The sequence below is a fragment of the Typopeltis vanoorti genome, chromosome 22 (assembly GCF_054136105.1).
Source record: "Typopeltis vanoorti isolate ZY-2024b chromosome 22, IOZ_Tvanoo_1.0, whole genome shotgun sequence".
Classification (NCBI taxonomy): Eukaryota; Metazoa; Arthropoda; class Arachnida; order Uropygi; family Thelyphonidae; genus Typopeltis; species Typopeltis vanoorti.
Genome location: NC_143570.1, coordinates 38,517,011 through 38,541,995, shown reverse-complemented (window position 1 = coordinate 38,541,995; position 24,985 = coordinate 38,517,011). Strand labels below are relative to the sequence as shown.

The 24,985-nt window shown below is 34.2% G+C and overlaps 1 protein-coding gene across 1 annotated transcript; it reads left to right on the top strand.

Moving 5' to 3' along the window:
• The first annotated feature begins 460 nt into the window (after window positions 1–460).
• On the top strand, window positions 461–21,618 carry LOC150094335 (IST1 homolog). The gene is made up of 4 exons (XM_090412134.1): window positions 461–913; window positions 6,822–7,054; window positions 11,161–11,384; window positions 21,255–21,618. Exons 1-4 carry the CDS (start codon window positions 645–647, stop codon window positions 21,540–21,542), a joined length of 1,014 nt encoding a protein of 337 aa, XP_090268260.1. The 5' UTR covers window positions 461–644; the 3' UTR covers window positions 21,543–21,618.
• Window positions 21,619–24,985: the final 3,367 nt, after the last annotated feature.

The following is a 24,985-nucleotide window of genomic DNA, read 5'->3' as shown; positions in this document are numbered from 1 at the left end:
GTAACCTCTTTTTTTTGTGTGTGTGTGTGTGTGTGTGTGTGTGTGTGTGTGTGTGTGTGTGTGTGTGTGTGTGTGTGTGTGTGTGTGTGTGTGTGTGTGTGTGTGTGTGTGTGTGTGTGTGTGTGTGTGTGTGTGTGTGTGTGTGTGTGTGTGTGTGTGTGTGTGTGTGTGTGTGTGTGTGTGTGTAATTATTGGAGTTTCTTTTATGTGCAAAGTATTCTATGCACTTTTTTTTTCGAAAATCACTGGCTTCCGGTCTCCGACCAGGATTAAATTTAATAAATAAAATAAAATATAGTAGCTGCATGGAGTAGAGTGTCCTGCTGCAATGAGCCCTTGAACTCCTTGGAGGTGTCACGTAATAATAATAATAATAATTTTATTTTAAAAATAGCCTTTCCATTTCTAACACCAGATGGCCACATACATATGATTTTAACATCCTGTTATCTGAATCATGTTCAGGTGAATCAACAAAGAGGTGTTATCGTGGGAGAATATATTGTGTATTTTTTTTTTTCCTTATTTTGTTTTAATTTAGTTTTTCGTATGTCATGTGTTCCGTGATTCTGACCATTACTGTATAGGTACTAAAGGTTAAATAATTTAAGTAATATATAACAAGCGATCTAATTTGTGTGGCTATGTTTACTTCCGGTGCAAATTATAGTAAACTTAAGACAAATTTAAAACTTTCTGTAAACCGTCTGAAATTACTGGAGAAGAAAAAGACTGAGCTGGCACTGAAAGCTAGAAGAGAGATTGCTGATTACATATCGAATGGTAAATATGAAAGAGCCAGGATCAGGGTGGAACACATTATTCGCGAAGACTATCTTGTAGAAGCGCTAGAAATAATTGAAATGTATTGTGACTTGCTTCTAGCAAGATTTGGTCTTCTGCAACAAGTCAAGTAAGTTGATTCTGTATTATTTTTAAGGCTTCCAATAAAGTGGTGTAATACGATTTATTCATACAAACACACCAGCAGAAGCTGTCAGTGAGATCTTTTCTTTGAGTTTCTTAGAGCTATCGTTATGATTTCACGGTAGCATTGACTATTGCAGTTGATTCACTCTAACTACAAAAATGACTACCATACCACTTATTTACTGTTGTAGACTTCACTGATGTGTTTTCCACATCAGTGAAGTCTACTAATACACCATTCAGTTGAAAATTTTCACAAATTAAACGGACACACCATCAAAAGGATACGGACACAAGCCATGAATCATGTGTATTCTTTTAAAAGATTTATCTTTTTGTTTGTTGTGTTTCAAAGTATTTTTGTTTCCTGCCAGTCTGGTAAATTAAAATCGCCAATTTTCAATTGCATTTAACATAAATTATTCTGTGGGATGGTATGTTTTAAGAAATATGTCTTACTTGTAATTCAGAAATGTTTCTATGTTAAAAAAAATAAAATTAAAAATAAAAATCTCTTTATTTCTAACTTCCAATGCTTCTCGTTTTAGCAACTGTTGTCTAGCTTGTATATAGTGATTATACTATGTCCTGTCATTTAAATTGACAGGACATAGTATAATCATTATATATGATTTTTGATTAGTAGCATTCTCAGTATAATTTTAGAGCAATTAATGGGATTTGATCCACATGATCCATTTGAAGTCCTTTCTTCTATGCATAAATACCAGTTGTGATCTCCCCCCCTGTTTCCCTACCACTCTTCTTCCATCTTCTTTTACTTCATCCAGTCTGGTGATGTGTGTAATACCAAGGATAAGGGAAGGTGAGCTGAGCTCCCTTTCGAGAGAGAAAATTATTTAATTTGGCCTTCATGCCAAATGCAGTTAGATGCCTTAGTAATATGAAAAGCAACTACTTGAGTTTCTCCCAACTTTACCATAGTATTTTTCTAGAGGTGGTGACATAAGCAAGAGAATAACTACAGATTGACAATGGCATAATCCTTTTACTCATTTATTACCATTACCTAGTTATCACATTGTGTAAAAATTGATGGTTAATAGATCTTAAAAATGAAATGAGATTTGATCCAAATGAGATGGAAATGAGAGCAGTAAGAGAGTAATTCAATAATGAAGATTTATTGCCCCTAAGAATGGGTTAATATTATTATCATCTGAGACCTCTAGGAAGTCAAGGGCTCATTGAGGGAGGCCATACATCGCCCACACCAGTTGTCACAACTTTTCTCATTTGCAATAGGTGCACTTACCACTTCAACAGGCAAACTGTTAACTTACTATACTCTTACGCATGGCATTCCACTCACCAACCATGTTCTCTCCCCATTTTCCATATAATGAAAAATTTCATCAGACTATATCCTATAATATCCATTCAGAAGTTTATAGACCTTTATCATATCATCCCTCATTCTCCTGTTTACCAGGGTCTGCCATATACTCTCATCTCTCCTAATAATTCGCATTCCATAATCCCAATATAATCTTTGTAACTCTTCTTTGCACCCTTTCCAGTGCTTCTCTATCTCTTCCAATTCTAGACTAAATCCACACACATTCCACATATATTGCATAGATGTAAGTCTTTATTTCCATGCAGTGTATGTGAAAAGACAGCCTAAAAACAGAAGTAAACTCTAGAACCTTCAGAACAATTGTGAAAATCATTTGACCAAGTATTTATGAATTTTTTTTTTTTTAAATCCAGATTAGACATAATTCTTCCTAGCTTAATTAATGCTGTTATTTCTGGAGTATCAGCAAATAAAAGAACAACAACATATTTTAAAACTAAAATTTCTTTTAAAGTGAAATATATACAATGCTAAGCATTATAAATGGAATTAAAAATACTATTTCAAAATAATTTGATTTGTATATACTGAAAAATGGTGTATTGAAATAGCTGCAAAAAATATTATTTAGAAAAAGTCCAATGTTTTTAATGATTTTGACTTCAGCTAATCTTTGCATAGTCTTTAAGTTTATGAACTGTGGACAACCTTGGTAGTAAGTTTATTATTAGCATTAGACCTCCATGGAGTCAAAAGGCTCATCATAGAAGGCCCTCTTTCTCACTCACTCACACACACACACACACACACACACACACACATCAAACCATGTTCAGGGGCGCACCAGTAGTGTCCGGCGCCTGTGTGCAAAACTTTAGTTGGCACCCCTATTCCCCCCCCTCCCTCCAATAAAAAAATCACTTTAAAAAAACTTTTTTTTAAGTATTTCCTCCTCTTTGGCGCCTGTGTGTGTCGCACACATTGCACATATGGCCAGCGCACCCCTGACCATGTTTTAAAGTCATTAAATATTTCAGTACTCACCACACTTGGGCAGTGCATTCCACTCACCAACTACTTTCCGCACAAACAACCTGCTCATCATCCTCTTACTTATAGTTTCCAAGAATTGTCTCTATTCTATCTCTATTCTACCTATCTTTCTCCATTCTATGAAAGTTTCTTTCATAGAATGGAGGGAGATGGTAGAACAAGAATCTTTTCAACATTCATAATGGTAGAGAAAAATTTTTTATTTTATTTTTCCATAAGTGATTCAAGGTATAAGAGTTAAAGTGAAAATATAGTGAAAAATAGTATTGTTAATAAAGAAGTATAAATGGTCATGTATGTCATAAAATGCATGACCTTTTTTTTCACACTGATAAACACTAAGAAGTTAACATATTTCTTTCAACACTTATTATACAGTGTAAAAATTAGCCATAGCATTAACAAAAGTTTATAAATTGATCAGATCCAGGATTAAACACTTGACTGATATATTACGCAACTATGGTAGAGTGCACACAAAGATCTGACCAATGAAATATTTGCTTGACTGCTGAGCCAACACAGAATTTTTGAAACTTTGCATATGAGGCCTGATTAAGTTCTTATACAATGGAACCATAATCTCTTTACTTCTATATATCAAGGGCTTCTTCATTGTCATAAACTGAGGTGATTTCACAGTTTGAGCAGTGTGACCCCTAAACTTCCCTCTCAACCAGTCCCTACCACTCCCAGATCTCTCATCTTCTCCACATCCTTCAGAATTTCCCTACCAGTTTTATACTGTGCATCCTATTCTTGCCTATTACATTTCAAAACCTTATGTTTTGTCACATTGCACCGGCAGCTTGCCCATGCATAATAGATTTAGATTCAGATCCTCCAACACCTCATTGTTCAACCCGAGCTTTGCATAATCTGCAGTGACTGCATATCTCCAGTTAAACCTATCCTGGTATGATTAACATACAAGTTAAATAATAATGGTACCAAAATAGATCCACTATGGCACACCACTAGTGAGTCCTTTTTCAAGGTATTGTGCCTCCATGCACAACTTACTGATATATCTGACAGTCAATCACATAACTCATTAATCTGTTATCTAACTCTGTCTGTTCCAATTTAGTTATCAACTTGTGTGTCAATCTATTCAAAGATGTTTACAGAATCTAAAGACACCACCATATGTAGGGATCCCAGATACATTGGAGAAAAATATGAGACACTTATGATTGAGGGTGAAAGTTTAGTATGCGCATCCATCACATATGCCAGTCTTACAAACGTTCCAAGTGTGTGCGTGGTAAGGTTTACTATACACACACTTTACTAAGTATAAGTAAACAAATAGTAAATCAAATTGCTAGGCTGCATTGATTTTAATATTTTCAAGTGGCTTAATATTTTCATTAAGCCACTTGAAGTTGCCTTCAAATGGTTTTTTACTTACTATTATAGATACAAAATAGATTGTTAATACAGTAATGCTCTTTTCGAGAACCTGACAGTATTCTTATTAATCAATCAGTCTTGCTCACTCTTGCAATACTTTTCTGAAGAATAAAAATTGTAACTCATCGATTTTGTTATTCAGTCTTGAACTCTAAAATACAGGACAAAAAGCTGTCCCGAAGAGTTTTCTCGGGACTATGGGACACATTAGCCAAAAAAACAGGACAATCCCGTATTTTATGGGATGTCTGAGATCCCTAACCACATGCATCTCCATTATCCAGTTCATTCATCAATTAGAATTATAATAAACATGGCATAGCATAAGTCTATGCTATGCCATGCATAAACATATCACCTGACTAGAGGTCTCTTGGCATATATATATATAAATTATTATATATATTAATAAATATATAAATATATATAACATCGCAGTCATTCCTGTGCATGTAATAATTTAACTTGGATTTTTGATATATTAGTAAAACATGGCCTGCTTTTAACAAATCCATGCTGATCATCACAGAGCAGTTATTATCAATCCATTATATATCCTAGCTTATAACACCTTAACCACAACCATAGATGCTAAGATTGACCTGTAATTTGTAGTCTTATCACCGTCTTTGTAAAGTGGAACAATTTTACTTTATTTTCATTTTAGAACTTAGCTGTTGCAAAACTTGTTAAACAAATATGCCAAGGTCGCTGTATTAATTGCTATCCTGTTTAGTTCAGTGATTAGTGTATCCACTCCCCCAACAGGCTGTGGGTTTGAATCCCACCATGAGTATGGATGTTTGTGAATGTCCTTAGGTTGGAAATGAATTTCATCAACTGATGTGAGACTATCACATCCTGCTTATCAGAGGTCTGAAGGGGCTTAAAAAAAGTTCCATGTGAAGTCACTAGACCAGGATTTCTGGATTATGTTAAAATAAATAAAAATACAAAAAAAAATATATAGAAAATAGAAAAAATCCTTAATCCACATATAATACTAATGTATAACTTTATAGCTTTTGGGTGGGATCACTTTGAAATATAATAATAAAATTAAATTAACTCCTTCAAATATTCCCCTTAAGGTAATATGTCTATATATATAGTAATATATCAAATCCTACTGCCTTATTAGCATCTCATATACTTCTTGCTCACAATCAGATGATCCTCTCCCATTCTTTCTACTCTCATGCCACTCATGATGCCATAAGAGGATGAAATAGCTGGTGAATTGTTTACTAAATACCTCAGCTGTATCATCTGGTACAGTTGCCAATCTACCAATGTCTTATCACAGTCATTCTTTCTTCCACTTACTACCTATTATTGAAAGAAGTGTCTTGATTTTTTCATTGCCTGATTAACTAATTTCTGCTCAGATAGCTTTCAATGTCCTCACCAGCCAAGTGACCTTCTTCATCTGCTGTTTGTACTCTTCATTCAACTGATTAATACCAGAATCATCCATTTTACACCTTTCTTCTTCAGGTTTTTGGAATACTATATATTTACACAGCTGTTGTTAAATAGCTCTGTCAGTGTCCAAGTAGCATTTATTTTCTTTTAACTGAACTTTTGCTTAACTTGGAACTATAGCTCCAAGAGAGAGAGAGAGTGTGTCACATCTATAGCTATCTCTTAAGTTTTTCATAATCACCCAGGCTTGTAGTTCTGCATACCTTTCCTCGCAGAAGTCTTTATATGGTCTGCCACCACCCAGGTTTGATAAGGAGACATTCATTCCATTGCAAAGTAACTTTTTTTCCAGTGGTTGTAGTTGGTGATAACATCAAGTAAATGTAAACTGTTATAAGTTAAGTAAAGTTTTATGAAATAAAATTTTAAAATGAGAATTCTAAAAAATAATAATAATAAATTAAATAAAAAATATTTTTGTATTTTTGCATGGCATAGCATAAGTCTATGCTATGCTATACATAAACATATCACCTGACTAGAGGTCTCTTGGCATTTATTTATATATATATATATATATATAAACATCACAGTCATTCCTGTGCATGTAATAATTTAACTTGGATTTTTGATATAATTTTTATTCAGATTTTTTACTAACTCCTTTTTTCTATAGAGGATTAGATGATGGTCTTAGTGAGCCAGTCTGTAGTATTCTCTGGGCTGCACCCCGTCTTCAGGCAGATTGCCCTGAACTAAAAATAATAGCTGATCAGTTAACACAGAAATATGGAAAACCATATGGAAAAGCATGCATGGAAGGTGCAGTAACAACAGTTAATGATAAGTTAATTCATCGATTAGCTATTCATGCACCATCGAAGTTGCTTGTGGAGAATTATCTCATTGGTAAGAAAAAATTTTGAAAAATTTTGTTATTTGTGTGTGTGACTTTCATGTGTCATTCCTCTAATAATGTTTCCACATCTGTTATATGCTTCTTAATGTTACATAAAAAAAGTCTTCTGAACACATACGTAGCTCATGGCAAAAACATGATGTTAAAAAAAAAGAGAATCATGATGTCATTATATATTAACAGGATTGAAGAATTTAAAATGTTTTAAGCTAAAAACTTTGAAGGAAAACATAGATCTAATCCAAGGAGTTGGAAAATTAAAATAAAATAAATAAAAGTTAAAAGTAAAAGTCTTAATATGTTATAATAAGAAAAAAACATATATATATATATATATATATATCATTATAAATTCAGATCTAAGTTCGTAATCCAGGTTACAGCTTCAGGAGCTGCTTGTAAATAGTCATTCCAGTAATTTTGATAAGCATGGAAGATGCATTCTTTTACAATATGTTGCATAGTGTGTTGTGGAGCACCACAGTCACATTCTGGAGATGATTGTCTGTTCCATTTATAGAGTATCTCCACACAGGCCATGGTTTGTCGGAATCCTATTTAGTATTGTTCAGGTTTTGTGATCCCACTTTGATAAATGATTAAAATTATTTAGCACTAGTTCTTCTGCTGCTCGTAGTGATGGATGGCAAGATTCCAATCTATTATTTAGATTGAAATCTTTATTTAGTTGGAAGATCCTGATGAATAGGTAGGTTTGGATTACCAGCAATTTTTTGAAATTCATGAACCAAATAATTCAATCTAAGTCTCCTGAAAGGGAGATGAAACTCCATTTCATCTTATTCTTTCTTTCTTTACTGTATTACTCCTATGGCCTATCATGATCCACTAATTTGGCTTCATAGAATTCTTTCTTTTAAGGTTACATGGTGGTCAGCATTCATAGTTAAGAATTTATGGAGACACAAACATACGCATGTTGGAACAATTACTTATAATTAAGAAAATAATATTCAATGTTTTGACCTTTGTATTGAGGTCATCATCAGGAAAAGACACATATGTACATGTGTGCAATTTCTCTCCTTTTCTAGGCACACTTGTCATGTGTCTTCCCTCAGGCTGCCTCTCCTTCACGGTCTCCTGCAAACCTACACACACATAGTCCAATACATTTATCAAAATTCACAAATAAAAGAAAATTAAGCAAATTAAAAATTACAGGAAAGGAACGTAAAACAATGTGGGAGAAAAAAAATGGGTGTGTCAGAGATTGGATTGAAAACCAACTGTACACAAAGCCATCTACTGCTGACCTGCAACAGGAGAGGAAACTCTGCCACCTCTGTATAAGACTTATTTATCTTCATTTATTGAATGTCCTATACATAAAATGTGTTGATGTTCATTACATCCACAAGTATTAGGTATCCAGGAAAACCAGACTACCCATTCAGCTGTACAACTTTTCAGTACATAATGATGTAAAATTTAAAACCAGATGATCATTTCCAGAATGAGGTTTTTACAATCTGATTGAAGAATAACAAAACAAGAAACTTAAATTTTGTCTACCTTCTATGAAGTGTTGAAGTCATGTTTTCAAGGGGAAGATTGGTGAAAACAAGTAAAGTAAAAAGGAGTGACAAAATATAAGGAAATATAAACAAAGGAAATGAACAATGTAAGGGGAGAAAAATTGGTTTGTCCAGAATTTGATCCCAAACCAACTATATACAAAGAAGGAGTACTGCCAACCTGCAACAAGCTGATGGGTTATTTATGCTTAAGAGTTGTGATAAATTTTCTTTTCTCTTAATATGTTAGCTGAAATATTAATACTGGGTTCTATCTATGAGCAGCTATCTTTAAATTCTACAGATGATACACATGTTAGGTATACATGGGTGTGGATTTTCTGATACCCTTTCATTGCAAAGGGCATTGTTATTAGCAGATGAGTTACAAAAGCTCCAGTAATGTAAAATAATTACCAGTTATTTAATTAATTGTTTTTGCATTCCTCAAAACCATAGCTGTATAAACTTTAAAATCGTACACCACTAAGGGCATTAGTGGTGTACGATTGTTCCAAAAACCAGTGTTGAGATTTCAGCTGATATATTATGAGAAAAGAAAATTTGTCGCAGTAATAAATAATACATGAGCCTGTTACAGGTCAGCAGTAGATGGTTTGTGTACAGTTGGTTTTCAATCCAATCCCTGACAAACCTATTTTTTTTCCTTCAAACATTGTTTTACGTTTTTTCCTGTAATTTTTAATGATTAATTTTCTTTGATTTGTTTTGCCATTGCTTTTTTACTTTATTTCTAAGTTTTGTGACAAGTGGCCCATAATATTCATTGTGCATGTTTATCGATCTTTCCCTTAAAAATGTGGCCTTGTCACTTCATAGAAAGTTGGCAACATTTTATTTATTTTATTTTTATTTTTTTGTTGTTCTGTTCTTCAATTAGATAATAAAAATCTCAATCTGAGAATAATAATTCAGGGTTAAACCTTTATATCATTGTATAGTGAAAAGTAGACAAATCTTAAGAATGGTATGAACAGGATAGTGTGGTGAACCTCTGCTTGGCACATGACTTCATTCTCATGGAATTAAATTTCATTTCATTTACATCTGCTTCCTCCATGTAATCACTTCAGCCATAGAAATAAAGGTGACAGGAAAACATTCTACAATATAATTATGCTGTGACACTTGCCAAAAAATGCATATTTTCATACTTGCTGTAGAATCCTGTTAATAAAAGAACATGGTATGCTGATACAGCCAGGAACCTGATTTTCGGCAGCTTCCAGAAAAGGAAGGTGCAGAAAATCATGTTCAATAAACAATCTCACTGCAGAAGTTGCAATGAGATTGTTTATCAAACCCAAATTCCTTGTGTGAGAGAGATGGAGGTTACAGCAGATAATGATTATCTACACTTAGTTGATTTTTAACTAAGTGGTAAATAAGGCTTTAACTTTGAATCTAAAAAGAGATACATGGCATGCATCACACATATCAAAGGCATCAGTAAATGGTAGCAAATTTTCTACGAAGTGTAATATCCTGAAAGCTTTTCTGCATATCTGGAAACATTCCTTACTGGAAACTTCTCCTGCAAGCCTAGTTAGCTAAATAGATTTCATTACTTCTCTCTGGCAAACAAGCTTTGTTCCAATCCCACTTTGTGCATGAGAGTTTGTGAATACCTTTAGATACCTTTAGATGGTGGATAATTTTTGTCATTTAGTGTGAAACTCTCACTCTGCTTATTGGAGGCATGAAGTGGTTTGAAAATATGCAGTGTTGGTCTCTGTAGTAGAGTTCTCAGTTTATTTAGTTCTTGGTTCTACTGACGGTATTATAAAGTTCACAGATTCTTTTTGCATTGTGGCTGGATGGTGGACCCATTTAAAAAAAAATTTATAGTAAAAATTGAGAAGAAGTACAAAATGTAAAAATTCAACTAATGTACCCAAGATCCCACATGCCTAAATTAGGCTTAATATTATTTATAATAATCTATAGCAAATTTTTTTAAAGTTTATTTTGTGGGTGTTTTTTTTTAAATTTTGCTCTAGCCTTTGATATTAGCATTATCATGTGACTCCTCCAGGGAGTTCAAAGACTCATCAAGAGAGAGTGTGGCGATTGAACCCTTCCAACTACTAACCGCACTCAAACTTGCTTAACTTTTTGCGTGAGCCATTAGTAGCAGAGGCTCTACCAATCGACCAAAATATGTTCAACGCTCAAAGGATAAAAATCATTATTTTGATATATTAGTCCATTTTTTTATTGCTGCTTTGCAGTTTTAAAAAAAAAAGTACTCGGTTATGTGAATTTGCACTTTAGACTGTTTAAGCACTAATGAATGAATGAATGCTGTTTGTCAGACTTTGCTGGAAATAAAACTATGCATTGCTACAAATATTTTGATAACTAAAACTATATAAATAAAACTGTTAATATCTTACTGGTGAATTAGTCTTCATACTTTTGGGCTTGTGTGCATGCATGTTTTAGTGAGATTATAGTTAGCAAATGTTGAAGTTATAAATCTTTCTATATCATCTCCCTTATTAAACACTTCTAATGGACTCCCATTTTCTGTATAGAAATTGCCAAAAGCCATAATGTGCCTTATGAACCAGATCCTGTAATCATGAAATCTGAAGAGGCTATTGATATAACTTGTGAAGGAGCATTAATTGATCTTAATGATAGAGATAAACCTCCTGGACCTGGATTTATAGGTGGTGGTGGAGGAGGAGGAGGAGCAATGACATATGTACCGCCACCACCACCATCTGTTCCACAACCTTTTAACTATCCAGTCATAGTAAGTAGATATATATATATGAACATTATTAATGTGTTAATTCTGTTACAAATAAGAATTCATTCTAAAATGGAAGGGGGTTTCCTACTACTTATTTCATCAGGGTGTATATTTTTGCTTATATAAACAAGCAAGGTCTTAATTACTTTCTGTTTTGGAGAGCACAATCTCCATTTGAGCAGTAGAATTATTATGTATCTTTAGTTAATTTGTGATTGAAAATATAAAAGTTGAGACAACTATTAACACAAAAATAAAAACTAATTAAAACATACAGCAATCGAATGATACTTATTACCTTTAAATGAATTGAAAAAAAATTAGAGAAAGCTGGCAATCCAACTACACAAGTCCTGGGACAGAGCAAACAAGGGTAGTTTGCCTAGTAAGCCTTTGTGCCAGACCCAGTCAAAAGCTTTGGAGATATCAAGTGCAACCACTTGAGATTTGCCAAATTCTCCATGGCGTTTGTCCAGAGATAGGTGACATGTGAGCAGATCTCCTGTTGATCAGCAGTGACAGAATCCATTCCGGCTGTCGTTTATTAGGTGGGTGTAGGAGTTGGGAATTGATTTTTTTTTTACCTTAGACAGGACTGAGATAAGCAAGATAGAGTGGTGGTAGTTGGATGACAGTGACTTATCACCCTTCTTGGGAATGGGTTGAATATAGGCCAATTTCTAGGCTGTGGGATACCAGTGGAGTAAGAGATTATATACAGGTGACATATGATACGAGTCAATTCTGGTACACAAATTTTTCAGGACAACTGGAGAAATGCCATCAGGGCCAGGAGACTTTTCTGTGTGTGTGTGTCTAATTTGGACAGTATTTTTCTTATCTCTTTTTTGGCAAAAGGATATATAGGGACATTGTATATTGGGCATGGACTGGTTGGGGAGCATTTACCATTGTCAATTTTGCATGCATTGGAAGCAAAATGTGAAACCAAGAGCCTGGCTTCTTCTGTGGGTGATGATGCAATGGAGCCATCTGGATATGATAGGGATGGGAATAGTGTTGGGTAGACGTTATGGCCAATTGCTTTGACAAGAGACAAAAAAGGCTTGGCTGCTAATTTCTTGGTTTTCTCTTTCAAGGAAGCATTGTTTTTTTTTTTGCATATATTTCGGGCTTGAGTATAAGCTCTAAAGCAGGCATGTCAAACACATGGGCCGCATGAGGCCCACCAAACTTTGTAACCAATATGGTTATTTAACTTTTGATAACACCGAATTAAATAAACATATTTAAAAAAATTAACATTTCCACTTAAGATTATTTTATACTCCAAACTACTCTGCAATTTCCAAAGGAAATAATGTTCTATTTGTCATTTCAAAATATCTTGTTACACCACTGCATAAATACCGAATTTTAACGAGCAAGTCTACTTATGCAGCTACATCCGCTGACCACAGCAATCGGAGGCTAGCCGTTAGCAATTTTCAAGTCATAAGAAAGTGTAGTATTTTCTTTATAATTAATAAAGAATTTATAAAAATAATGTCGAAACCTTCAACTAGTGAGTAAAAAACGATTAATTGACAAATTAATCATAGGCTTCAAGAAAAATGGGAGTTACAATATTTTTGTATTCAAGGAAAAAAAAAATTTATGCCTGATATGTAGAAACTCTATTGCAGTTTGCAAAGAATATAATATTAAAAGGCATTACGATACAAATCATAAAGAAAACTATGACAAATATGTTGCGAAACTTCATAAAAATAAATTGTGAGAATTAAAGTTGACACTTCAAAATCAACAAAGTGTATTTACCAAACCTATTGATAGTAATAGAGCTATGGTAAAAACCAGTTATTTGTTATCACATTTAGTTGCAAGCAAGTCGAAACCATTCACTGAAAGGGAATTTATTCGCGAATGTAATATTAAAGCAGTTGAAGAGTTGTGTCCTGATCAATTAAAGAAATTTAAAAATATAAGCTTATCTCGAAATACCATTGCCAGCAGAATTGATGATATAGCCGAGAACTTAAGGACTCAACTAAAATCAATAATTCCAACATTTCAGACCTATTTCCTTGCAATTGACGAAGGTACAGATGTACGGGATATTGCTCAGCTGGCTGTTTTTATTCGTGGATGTGATATGAACTTAAAAGTAAGTGAAGAACTTCTAGAAATTATTCCTATGCACAATACAACCACTGGAGTTGATATTTTTGACGTCCTTATGGAGGTTTTGAATGAATACAATTTACCATTAAAAAACCTAGCTTTTTTAATGGTAAAAGTATAATTTCAAACTTGCAACTGATGGTGCTCCTGCTATGACTGGTGTTGTTAAAGGAGTTGTTATAAATTTAAAAGAAAAATGCAAAGAACAAGGTAATAATAATTTTCAACATTTTCATTGCATTATTCATCAGCAAACACTATGCTTCAAAGTTTTAAATATTGGACATGTCCTAAGAAATGTTAGTAAAATTGTAAATTATATTCGTGCACGTAGGCTTAATCATCGCCAATTTAGTTACTTTCTAGAAGATATTATTATTATTATTAGACACCTCCAGGGAGTCCAAAGACTCATTGAGGGAGGGCATCTGCTCTACAACTCTGTCTCCACCAACTGACCGCAACTACACCAACGCCATCTACAACCACCCACCATCACTATTTCCAGGGGTGATGGCAAACATCCATGCCCATGGCAGGATTCGAACCTGCAGCCCTTTGGCTGGAGAGCGGATATGCTAACCACTCAGCCAGCCAGGCTAGCAGAGAAAGTGAATATAGCGATCTACCTTATTATACAAAAATTAGATGGCTTTCCAGTCATAAAGTTTTAAAGCAATTCTTCGAATTGCTGGACGAAATTACCATAATTTTTAGAATCGAAAAATTATGAATGTGAAATATTAAAAATTTATCAATGGATAAAGGATCTGACTTTTTCAGTTGACATTACAAGTCAACTTAGTGAACTTAATCTTAAGCTACAAGGCAAACATCAAGTAGTTACTATGTTATTTGACAATATTAACATTTTCAAACAGAAATTATTACTTTAGCAAAAACAAATTCAAAGAGAAAATTTATCCCATTTTGAATGTTGTCAATCATATGCCAATCAAATTAAGTTATTAGAAAATGAATTTCGAAAGAAAATTTTTAGATTTTAAGAAATATGAAAATCAGTTTCACCTATTCACTTCTCCTCTATCAGTTGTTGTTGAAACTATTGATGACAATTCACAGTTGGAATTAATCGAAATTCAGTGTGATTCCATATTGAAACAAAAATATACGGATGTTGGAATTCCAAAGTTCTATATATATTTATTTATCAGTCGATCAATACCCCAAATGTGCAATTAGGCATATTTTATCTATGTTTGGTAGCACATATTTATGCGAACAACTGTTTTCAACTTTAAAGAATAATAAAACTGCAGAAAGATCAAGATTAACAAACCAGCATGTGCAAGCAATATTGAAAATAACTACAGCTCAACAAATTCAACCAAATTTTGAAGATTTCATTAATGAAAAACATCAAGTTCCTTCAAAAAAATTATATGTATAATTTTATTTAAATATGCAAACTTTATATGTATTTTTGTAACATGGTTGTATTTTGTACTTATATACTCTGATGTTAACATTAAAAAATCTGTTTCCTCTTTATTTCGAGATGTTTTTTCTGTTGTGGCCTGCAGCTTGATGTATAATTCTTAATTTGGCCCTTGGAGGTTAACGAGTTTGACATGCCTGCTCTAAAGGAAGATGGAGTGCTTGATCTGAGCTAGTTGTAGTATATTTGGTTTTTCATTTGTACCGCCTTGGCACATGTTTTGGAGAACCAGGATTTGGTTAGGGAAAGGCATTTCAGAGTAGTTGGAAGATGTATGTTTCGATGACAGTGAGGATTACTTTGGTGATAAGTTCAGTGCATATGTTTAGGTTGGAAGGCCAGAAGCAAGTGTCCAACCATAGGAGTGAGGCATAGAAGTTGCAGAGGCTGTCCCACTTGGCACTGTTATAAAGCCAAACTACTCTTGTGAGTGGCTGAGTAAGTGTTGCTGCATGGGGGAAGAGATGAGCACTAGATTGTGGTCAGAATTACCTAAGGGGCCCACTGCATTCACAAGAGTCATTGGTGAGGAAGAGATCTAGGGTGTTTGGGGAAGTGGTTCAGGTTATCTGGTTGGCATCTGAACAAGTTGCGCAAGGTCGTTAGTGATGGCAAATGTTTCAGCATCTCTGCCTTCACCTCTTCTCCTCAGCTAACACCATCATCAATACCATAGTAATATCATTACAGCATGATGTCACATAATACCAACAAATCAGCTTGCTATGACAACAATTTTAATGAAAGGTATGGCTGACAGACATCTACAGTTATTAAGTAAGTATAGTATCTTCATCAGAAAACAATAAATATACCATCCACTATTTCTAAAAAAGAGTGATTCATTCAAATACTGAAGTACTCATAATGTGTCAATAAACAAACTTGAGGATGCATGGGGGGAATTACTTAAGGCAGGGCTGTCCAAAGCACTGCCCATGGGCTGGATGCTAGTTTGTGCAGCCTACCTGTGTGTGCCTAGATTTTCACGAGCGAAAAAATAAAATAATCTGAATCAAATGCGTATTAGATATTTTAATTCTATCACTAATCAATAATTTCTATGTTGGTAATTTTATTTGGTGTTTTTACATCACTTATTTTGACACGTGTGTATATTAATTCTATATACCCACATGTTTTACAAATATTAGATGTGTCAAAGAAGCATTCTTATACCGTTTTGCTCCAAGCGCTCACGGGGAATGTGTTGTTCGTTTGTTCAGGTATTGAGGTTGTGTCGCTGCTGCTCACCAAATTACTAGATACGCATTGTGATGCGGCCCTCGGATTACCTAAAGGATGAAGCTAGATAACTGGGAGGAGACCACATGGCCTAGGAGGAATATACAGAAATGAACTGGAGATATTCATCCAGTGTCTGCCTGCCTTTCTGTGAAATTTCCATCTTTAACAGTCATCCACAAAAGTGGATGACTGTTAAAGATGGAAATTTCACAGAAAGTTAAATTTAACAGTCATCCACACTTTTGTGGATGACTGTTAAAGCCAGCAACTGAAACAACCCCAACAGAATTTAAGCAATATACAAAGCATTAATGGAAGACAGGTGGACTTAGTAGAGAAATTCCACAAATACAATGTTGGCATAATTGGTATTACCTAGTGAAGTAAGAAAATGTTTAGATAAGATCCTAAATCCTCTATTTCCTTACTTGAACATTCTGTGGGACTGTAGTCACAGAAACATTTCACTGTCCAATTTCCCTATTTAAAATCTGCCCATATCATCATCAAATTCCTGATATATACCTTCAAGGGGTATACAGGATCTTATGATAATACTACATGAAAAGTTATATCATTACTGACTTCCTATCAACAGATTTCCTCCAGATTAGTCTGTTATCTGTGAACATTCCAATATTATTAGATCTTATATTTCTGTCTTCTAAGGCACTTGTTACTGTATCAATCCACCTACATCTTAGTGTTCCTCTGGCTCTTTTTCTTGCCATCCTGGTAAAGAACACTTGTTTAGCAAATCTTTCCTCTTCCATTCTGTTTAAGTAGCCATACCACTTCGATTAGCTCCGCTAACCCATTCCTGAATGCTAACAAAGTTAGAGAAGTATCATATTAGAAATGAGGATATTAGGAAAGAAATCTCATTTTTAATATGATACTGCCATTGATGCCATCCATTCAGTCCCTTAATCTTTCTCAGGACTCTCATATCTATGGTCTCTAGTCAAGTGTTTTATTTCTAACCCAGCTCTCAGATCTATAAGTTAAAATTGGTTTGAATGCTGTCTTGTCTTGTATACAGCTAGTTTAGTGTTTTGACTGATCTCTCTTATTCCATATAAAATTATTCAGTTGAATTTCTACCATACCTTTACTAATTCTGCTGTCTATTTCCAAATTTAATTTGCCATCTTCACTAAAAATTGTGCCTAAACAGCTGAAATGTTTCATTTGTTCTACAGGTTCTCCATTCAGGATGCAGTTGATATTTCTGCTTATTTTCATAACAAATTTATTACAGCAGTTATCAAATTTGGTTTAAGGTATCCTGCACACTTGTCCTGTATTTAGAGGTGTAGCATCATCTGCATAAAGTAAGAGATGAGATTAACATCTCCAATTTTGACATCAAGTTTGATACTGTTTTCCTTCATAATGTGATCCATACAGATGATGAATAACAGTGGAGATAATGTATACCCTTGTTGCATACCTGACTTAACATCAGATCATCTTCCTGTACCCTTCTTCAGTTCTAATTGCTGATTTATAACTCAAACAGAGACTAAGTATTGCTTGATATAATATCCCATTTACACCATATAACTGGAGCGTTTTGAACAGCTATCCTTTCAGCACCTTGTCATGTGCCTTTTCCAGATCTACAAAATATCCAGATTCTTGTTATATTCCCCCAATTTCTCAACTATTTGTGTTAAAGTGAAAATCTGATGTTTTTCTCAATTCCAGATCTACAAAATATCCAGATTCTTGTTATATTCCCCCGATTTCTCAACTATTTGTGTTAAAGTGAAAATCTGATGTTTTTCTCAAAGCTTCTCCTCCATAATTTTTTTAGTCGTTTTTCAAGAATACTTGCATAAATCATACCAGAAACACAACAGGGAAATACTTCAATAATGCTCATATTCAGCTTAATTCTCTTTTTTTTTTTTAAAGATGGGGTACTATGAGCAATCTACTCCAGTCATCTGGAAGTCAACCCTCTGAGAAGGCCTTCTGAATTATGCAGCATAGCCACTGTAAAACTTTTGTACCTCTGTATTTTAGCATTTCTGGTCGAAAATCATCTACTCCAGCTGTCTTTTCACATATCAGGTTTATGATAGCTTTTTCCACTTCAAGTACAGATAAATATTCCAGGTGGCATTCCTGTCGAATGTTTTCTACCACCACGCTGTCACTGCTTGTTTCATTTAGCAGTCTTTCAAAGTAATTACTCCATGCATCAAGAATATCTTTATCTTCAGTTTTCATGTCCCCTTTGTTATCTCTAATTCCTTTTACAGTGCTCTTTCCTTCATTTCTGAGCTTTTTTAATAGCCTCCAGAATATTTTACCACCTTACTAATATTTATTTTCTGTGTTCTGACCAAAGTCATCTCATGACTTTTGTTTAGCTAATTCTACACAATGCTTTGCTTTCTTACATTTTTCTCTGTATTCCCTAAGAGCACAAGCTCGACTTACCTGCCAGAAACTTTTGATAATACAGTAAACCCTCGATTTAGCGGACAAAATTTCCGGTTTGTATGTCACATGAAAATTAACACCCCGTTAATGTTAATTTTAAAATGCTTTTAACCAATATTTGCTTATAATTAAATTAACAGATTATTTTTTGTTAATTTTCTGTTATTTTTAACAAATTTTGGCAAATAGGCCATATGTTGGAAAAACACTAGTAATTTAGCTGAAATGAGTCCCCGCTAATAAAACATGTTCGGTGAATGAATAGGACATGATCACACCAATCACACTGTAATTGGTTCTTTTTCGCGTGCCGTGACTTTCTGCGGCAGTTTTATTACACACATTTTTGTAATTTTAGGGAGTTAATTATAAAAAACAGAATTCAAAAGTGAAAAAAAAATCTTGATAAGTTTTTTAAAGCAGGATCCAAGTGCCTCAACATCGAACATTAATTTATCTAAAATTGTGAAAATTGTGTGCAAAACAATTTTTTTGTTATTACAGTGCTAATATTGATAAAATTGCAGTATAATGTTACAGATATTTTTATTTTAAAAAATTTGCGATTTAACAGACACCCCTTAGCCCCTATTACTCCGTTAAATCGAGGGTTTACTGTACTTCCTGAGTCCAGAAAGTACAGTAAACCCTCAATTGAACACCACAGAGTTCTGATAGAAAAATCAGAACTCTGTGGTGTTCTTATTTTTCTATCCTTGCAGATTACCTCATTAGGGTTTGCCACTGTATCTCTAAAGTCTAATTTTTGTTTTAAAACTCTAGTTTTTCTTGAATAATTGTATATTTGAGCCTACAGTTCACGTGACAGCTATTCACCTTTGATTCGTTTCAAAACTTTCTTACACACCCTTCTTTTCAATATGAAGTTTAATTTTATCCTGCTCAACACTAAACGGTGATCTTCCTATTTCAAATTCACTGTATACTCTTCTATCCTGACCCAGTGGAAAAACATCACTGTTGACAATAATATAGTCAACGAGACTTTTCCTATTCCTTGCATTTTCTCTCCATGTAAATTTGTGCACATTTTTATGCTGGAACATGGTGTTAGTGTAATAACTTCCATGTCCTGAGTAGAAATCTAGCAGGTACTTACCATTATTATTAGCTTTGCTCTTTCTCCAAATTTTACCAAAACGTTCTTATGTTTGGTAATCATTTCCTACTCTGCTGTTCAGATCACAAATAAGGACCAACTTTTCCTTTTTCGTTGTCAGCTGCCTACTCTAATGCCTTGAAAAATTCCTCTATGTCGTCATTAGTAGAACCTTCTGTGGGACCATAAGCACAAAGAAATGTCATTGTCCAGTTCCCCATTTTGATATTAGCTCACATCACTCTACTCGATATTGCCTACCATTCAAGATTATCCTCATATTTGGTGTTTATTATTATACTACTCCTCCGTTTTCCCTGATTGTTATTGCCTGAGTATAATATCTTGTATTTGTTGCTTAGAGAGAGATCTCTCCTTTTTTTATCTTCTTTATTTTGGTAACACTTAATATATCGATCTGGTACTTATCCAATTCTTCTGCTAGTTCCATTGATGGTGCCAATCTTGATCTCTATTCATGTTGAGTTAGGGTTTGCCCATATCACTCTACTTGAAACTGTCTGCCATTTAAGAATAGCTTAGGTTTAATATTGAATACTATAGCTTTCCTTTCCCTGAACATCTATTATTTTGGAGTGTCTCACGTGTTGTATCTCATAGTAACACCAATTGTGTCAACATGATAAGTCTCTGATTCTTCTGCATATGTTATTTCTCTTCTGATTTGGTGCATATCTTCATTGTTGCTGTGGTTTTGTTCCAGTAGTTGATTTTCCATCGTCTACAGAAAACTTTCTATCACGCTATTTATAGTTTAAAACAATATATATTGTTTTAAATACAGAATACAGCTTAATTGGCTAAGTTCAAAATTGTCAGCCTCATTTATTCATCATTCAGGTGCTTATCTTTGAGGAGTCGAGGACTAAACATTGGGCCAGAAGTCCCTTGTGCTTTTGTCATATTCCTTACAGGCTGTTTGGAAGTCTACTTACAGTTTTATGTAGCTTTGATCCTTCATGGTGTGAAAAATTAGCCTTAAAAATTATAAAAATAGATAGAACATTAACTATATTTTCAGTAGAAACTGTATTTAGAAAATTTCAGCTATTTAGGCACAGATTTGTTGAATTAAATATGAAAATAAATTGGAGAATAAGTTGAATAAATGTTTCTAAACTTTATTTTATATTAATGTTATATGCTGGCAGATTTGTCATAAAGAATTCTAACACCCTCTCAATAAAATATTTATTTGCATATTTTTTAAAATATTACTTGCAAATGTAAAAATCAAATGAATAAATATCTTAAAATGTATCAGTAATGATCCTCATGTGGATTTTCTATTAATGAAAAGGGTAATAGAGTAGCCAGTTAAAGCTTTTTTTTTTTTTAATTTCTGAAGCGGTATGTTTATTTCTATAAAACATATCCCAGTGAAATTTGTTTTTTTTTAAAAAATATTTTTCTTGCTTTCTAGAAGGATGAAAAATTAGATTTATCATCACTACCGCCTCCTTATACTTCTCTGCCAGCAGATGCATATCTACCTCCACCAGGTGCATATACACCACCAGCAAATCCTGATTACAGTACTCCATCAAAGCCACCTAGGCTTGCACCAGGACCTGCCAGAAGCACAGCACCTGTTGCTTCCTTTCCTGAGCTTCCAGCAGTTCCCACATCCAGCCTACCTAAAATACCAGATGAAGAAATTGATTTCGAGGATCTTAGCAAAAGATTTGAAGAACTTAAAAAACGAAAGTGAATTGTTTTAAATAGGGCATTACATATTTTGTTATCACATCTACTGTTTTAATCAATAAAAATATGATTGATAATCAGTTCATCTGTACTTATTTTCATCAGAAATGATATTCCTTTTTTATTTTTTAATGTATGTTATATTAATTTTTCACCTTCTTGAAACACAAAAAAACTACGATAGGTGTGCTATTAAATTTTTAATGAATGGACTCTTCTCCTTTGTGCCACATGCATAACTTTGAAAATATTTATCTATTTATTCACCTGTTGCTCATCAATATTCATCTATTACTGTTCAATAAGCCAAGTTCATTCTGAACTTTGTATTTTAGATCTTGGTTATTAGAGTTGGGGCAAAAGTTTGCTGGGGAATACTTTTTTGGTATAGCAGATGTATTGAAAACTTTTTTATACGATTCTGTTCTGATAGGGAAAATACTTGCATATTCAAAATCATCCTAACCATTTTGGTCTTCTTGCAAAACATTATAGCAGTTGTAATTAATCAAAATTGTAAGTTTACAAAATCAGATAGGTATCACTTTGTCAAAATGACTTGAGTTCTTTGATTTTAAAAGAAAGCTTCAATACTTAAGAGATTATTCTTAAACTGAAAATTTAAAAATGTGATTATCATTAGTTTGTCTAGGGTCACAAATATATATAGCTAGATATTTATACTGATTTAGCTTTACATTAGGAATCCCTCCCCCCAAGTACCACGTGACATCGACATCACATGCGGCTACTATAAATGGACCTCTATCCTCTGTATGTAATCAGCAAACATTTACCAGTAATGGGGAAATGTGGCAATGCAAGCCAATTTGACCACAAGCAGACAGTTGGTTCCAGAGGGCAGGTGCCAGTATTTCAGAAAAAGCTGCACTTGCTAGATACTCCCATACTACTGTATCAAGGGTGTACCAGGACTGGATTAACCATGAACAGACATCCAGCAGAAGATCTCGCATTGGTCAGCCATGTGTGGTTGATCTTAAAAGTGAGTGTCAGGTGTTACAACTAATATCTCAGCAACGATGTGCAACAGTCACCCAATTTCCACATGCACTATGCCTTGCTTTGCCTGGGGTTCCAAGGACCAACAAGAGTGGCCAGGCATTGAAAGCATTGCTCACATTGGCCAAGGAACATCGTCAGTGGACTCTTGACATTGAGTTAGCCTTGCATTAGGAACACCCCCCTCCTAATTTACATATTTGGCACAATAAAGTACCACATGATATCAATGTAGTGCAGCTACTATAAATGAGCACACCAATCCTCTGTATGTAATCAGTAAACGTTTGCCAGGAATGGGGAAATGTGGCGATGTAAGCCAATTTGACTGTAGGCAGATAGTTTCAGACTGGAGGCCAGGCATTGTAAATAATGCCTTGCATGGCCCAGGAATGTCAGCAATGGACCCTCGACAGAGAAGAAGGTCGTCTGATGGCCAGTTTCACATTTAGCATAAACAGCATGAAGCCCTATCCTCTTGTTGCACAGTTGGGGTTCAACAGGCTGGTGGAAGTGGTGTTATGGCCTTGGGAGCTTTTTTTTTGGGCATGCCCCAGGTGGTCCATTGGTTATCATCCCATAAGCATTGAATGGTGAATGCTACAGGGACGTGTTAGCCAACCATCCATATCTGCGGGTCTACCCCAACCACAGTGCCATCTTTCAACTGGACAACATGCCTTGTCATCAAGCTTATGCAACTACTGAGTGGCTGGAGGAACGTGACAACGAATTCATCACATGTCCTTTGTCCCCAACTCCTCTGACTATAACCCAATGAGCATGTCTGGATATGCTAGAATGGGGGGGGGGTGAAAACTGCTGATCCTCCTCCATGAAATGAGCGTGAACTGACAGAGATGCTGCAGGAGACGTGGGCTGAGTTATACATAGAGGATGTTCAACACCTTGTGGAATTTGTTCCTAGGCATCTGTGAGGTGTGATTGCACAGAGCAGTGGACCAATGCATTAAGTGAGTGTTCCTAATGCAAAGCTAACTCAGTGTGTGTATAGTTTTGTAGAAGACTTCATCAGGTGCATAACATGAAAAGAGAAACAACAGCTATAAATTAACTTTCAAACTTATTGCTGATCTGAATACATAATTGTTGGGCACATTCATGATATCGTGAATGCCAAAGCCAGATAGCTGAAGAGTGACAATTAGATAGGCTATAGCTAAGGTTAGTAGTATTAAGGTGGACTAGACTGAGAACAGTTTCTGTTGATTCCACAGTTCATTCCAGTTAGGATGTAAAACTGTTTTCTGATTTGTTCCAGATGGATGACAGAATCTTTGTTAGGCCTATTAATTCTGAAATAATTTATTTCTCTGTCTGACCAAAATAGGGCACATTGCAGTTACACCAAAGACGATTAACTCCTGGATACCTGAAGCTATCATGTTTTGGTTTAGATATACTGAGTAAAGAATGGAGTTTAAAAGAGAAATAAAAGTGCAGATTTTAATTTCTTGAGAATTTTAGCTAATTTTTGTGAAATGGAGCTGATATACAGTAGATATAATGCAACATTATATCTACTGTATATCAGCTCCATTTCACAAAAATTGAGTAGCTAAACAATAAGCTACTGTTCACTAAGAATGAAATCTGTATTAGCAAGTTTTCCCTTTCCTGTCTGCAGATGATGGCAACCATTAACATCTATTTAAAATCACAGTATGAAACAATACATATTTTTGTATGCAAGAAACCTATTGTCATAACCAGTGTTAAGAAATGAATTCAATTTGCATTTTACCTTCTGTTTATTGTAAAGCAAACAAAACATGATAGGATTTGTTTATTATACTTATGATGTTCATTTTATTTAAGAATTCTGAATTAATGAGCTGAAAAGCAAAAATGAAAAATTGTATTACAATAAACTGTAGAGATTAAAATGTGAATTAGTTAAAAAAAAAAAACTTCATTTAACATTTTGGTAGCTAACATACTCTAGAAACTTAAGGAAAATATATATATGTATATATAATTTACTTTTGAGAGTAAGAAAGTGATGTCACTTTATAGCATAATTATATGTTTGATTTTTTTTAGTGTGTGTGCTGGTGAGCATGCAGATTTTAACTGAAGAAAGAAAACATTTCACTGTGACCATAAGAAAATGAAATGGTACTTTAGCTGGCATAGTCCATTAGATTGTTCCATAATATTTTCTAGTCATTGTGTTAGCTCTGAAGATTCTAGTATTACACCATAGAAACAGCTTTAATAAAAATAAAAAAAAATTAAAACTAATTTGTTTTAATCAGTTATGTGTTGCTGAAACTTTATTACAGTGACTTAAGCTTCAAATCTTAAAACCAGAAAATTTGAATTGTTTCATAATATCCAACATGGTCAGAAGCCTGAAAACAGGTTTCTTTGCATTAGTGGAGAAGATGAGCAATATTTATG

Excerpts from the sequence above, each read along its gene's own strand:
- LOC150094335 (XM_090412134.1), top strand. The coding sequence starts at position 645 with ATGTTTACTTCCGGTGCAAATTATAGTAAACTTAAGACAAATTTAAAA. Across the intron at positions 914-6,821 it reads GGTCTTCTGCAACAAGTCAA|AGGATTAGATGATGGTCTTA; the intron begins GTAAGTTGATTC and ends TTTTTTCTATAG. Across the intron at positions 7,055-11,160 it reads TGTGGAGAATTATCTCATTG|AAATTGCCAAAAGCCATAAT; the intron begins GTAAGAAAAAAT and ends TTTTCTGTATAG.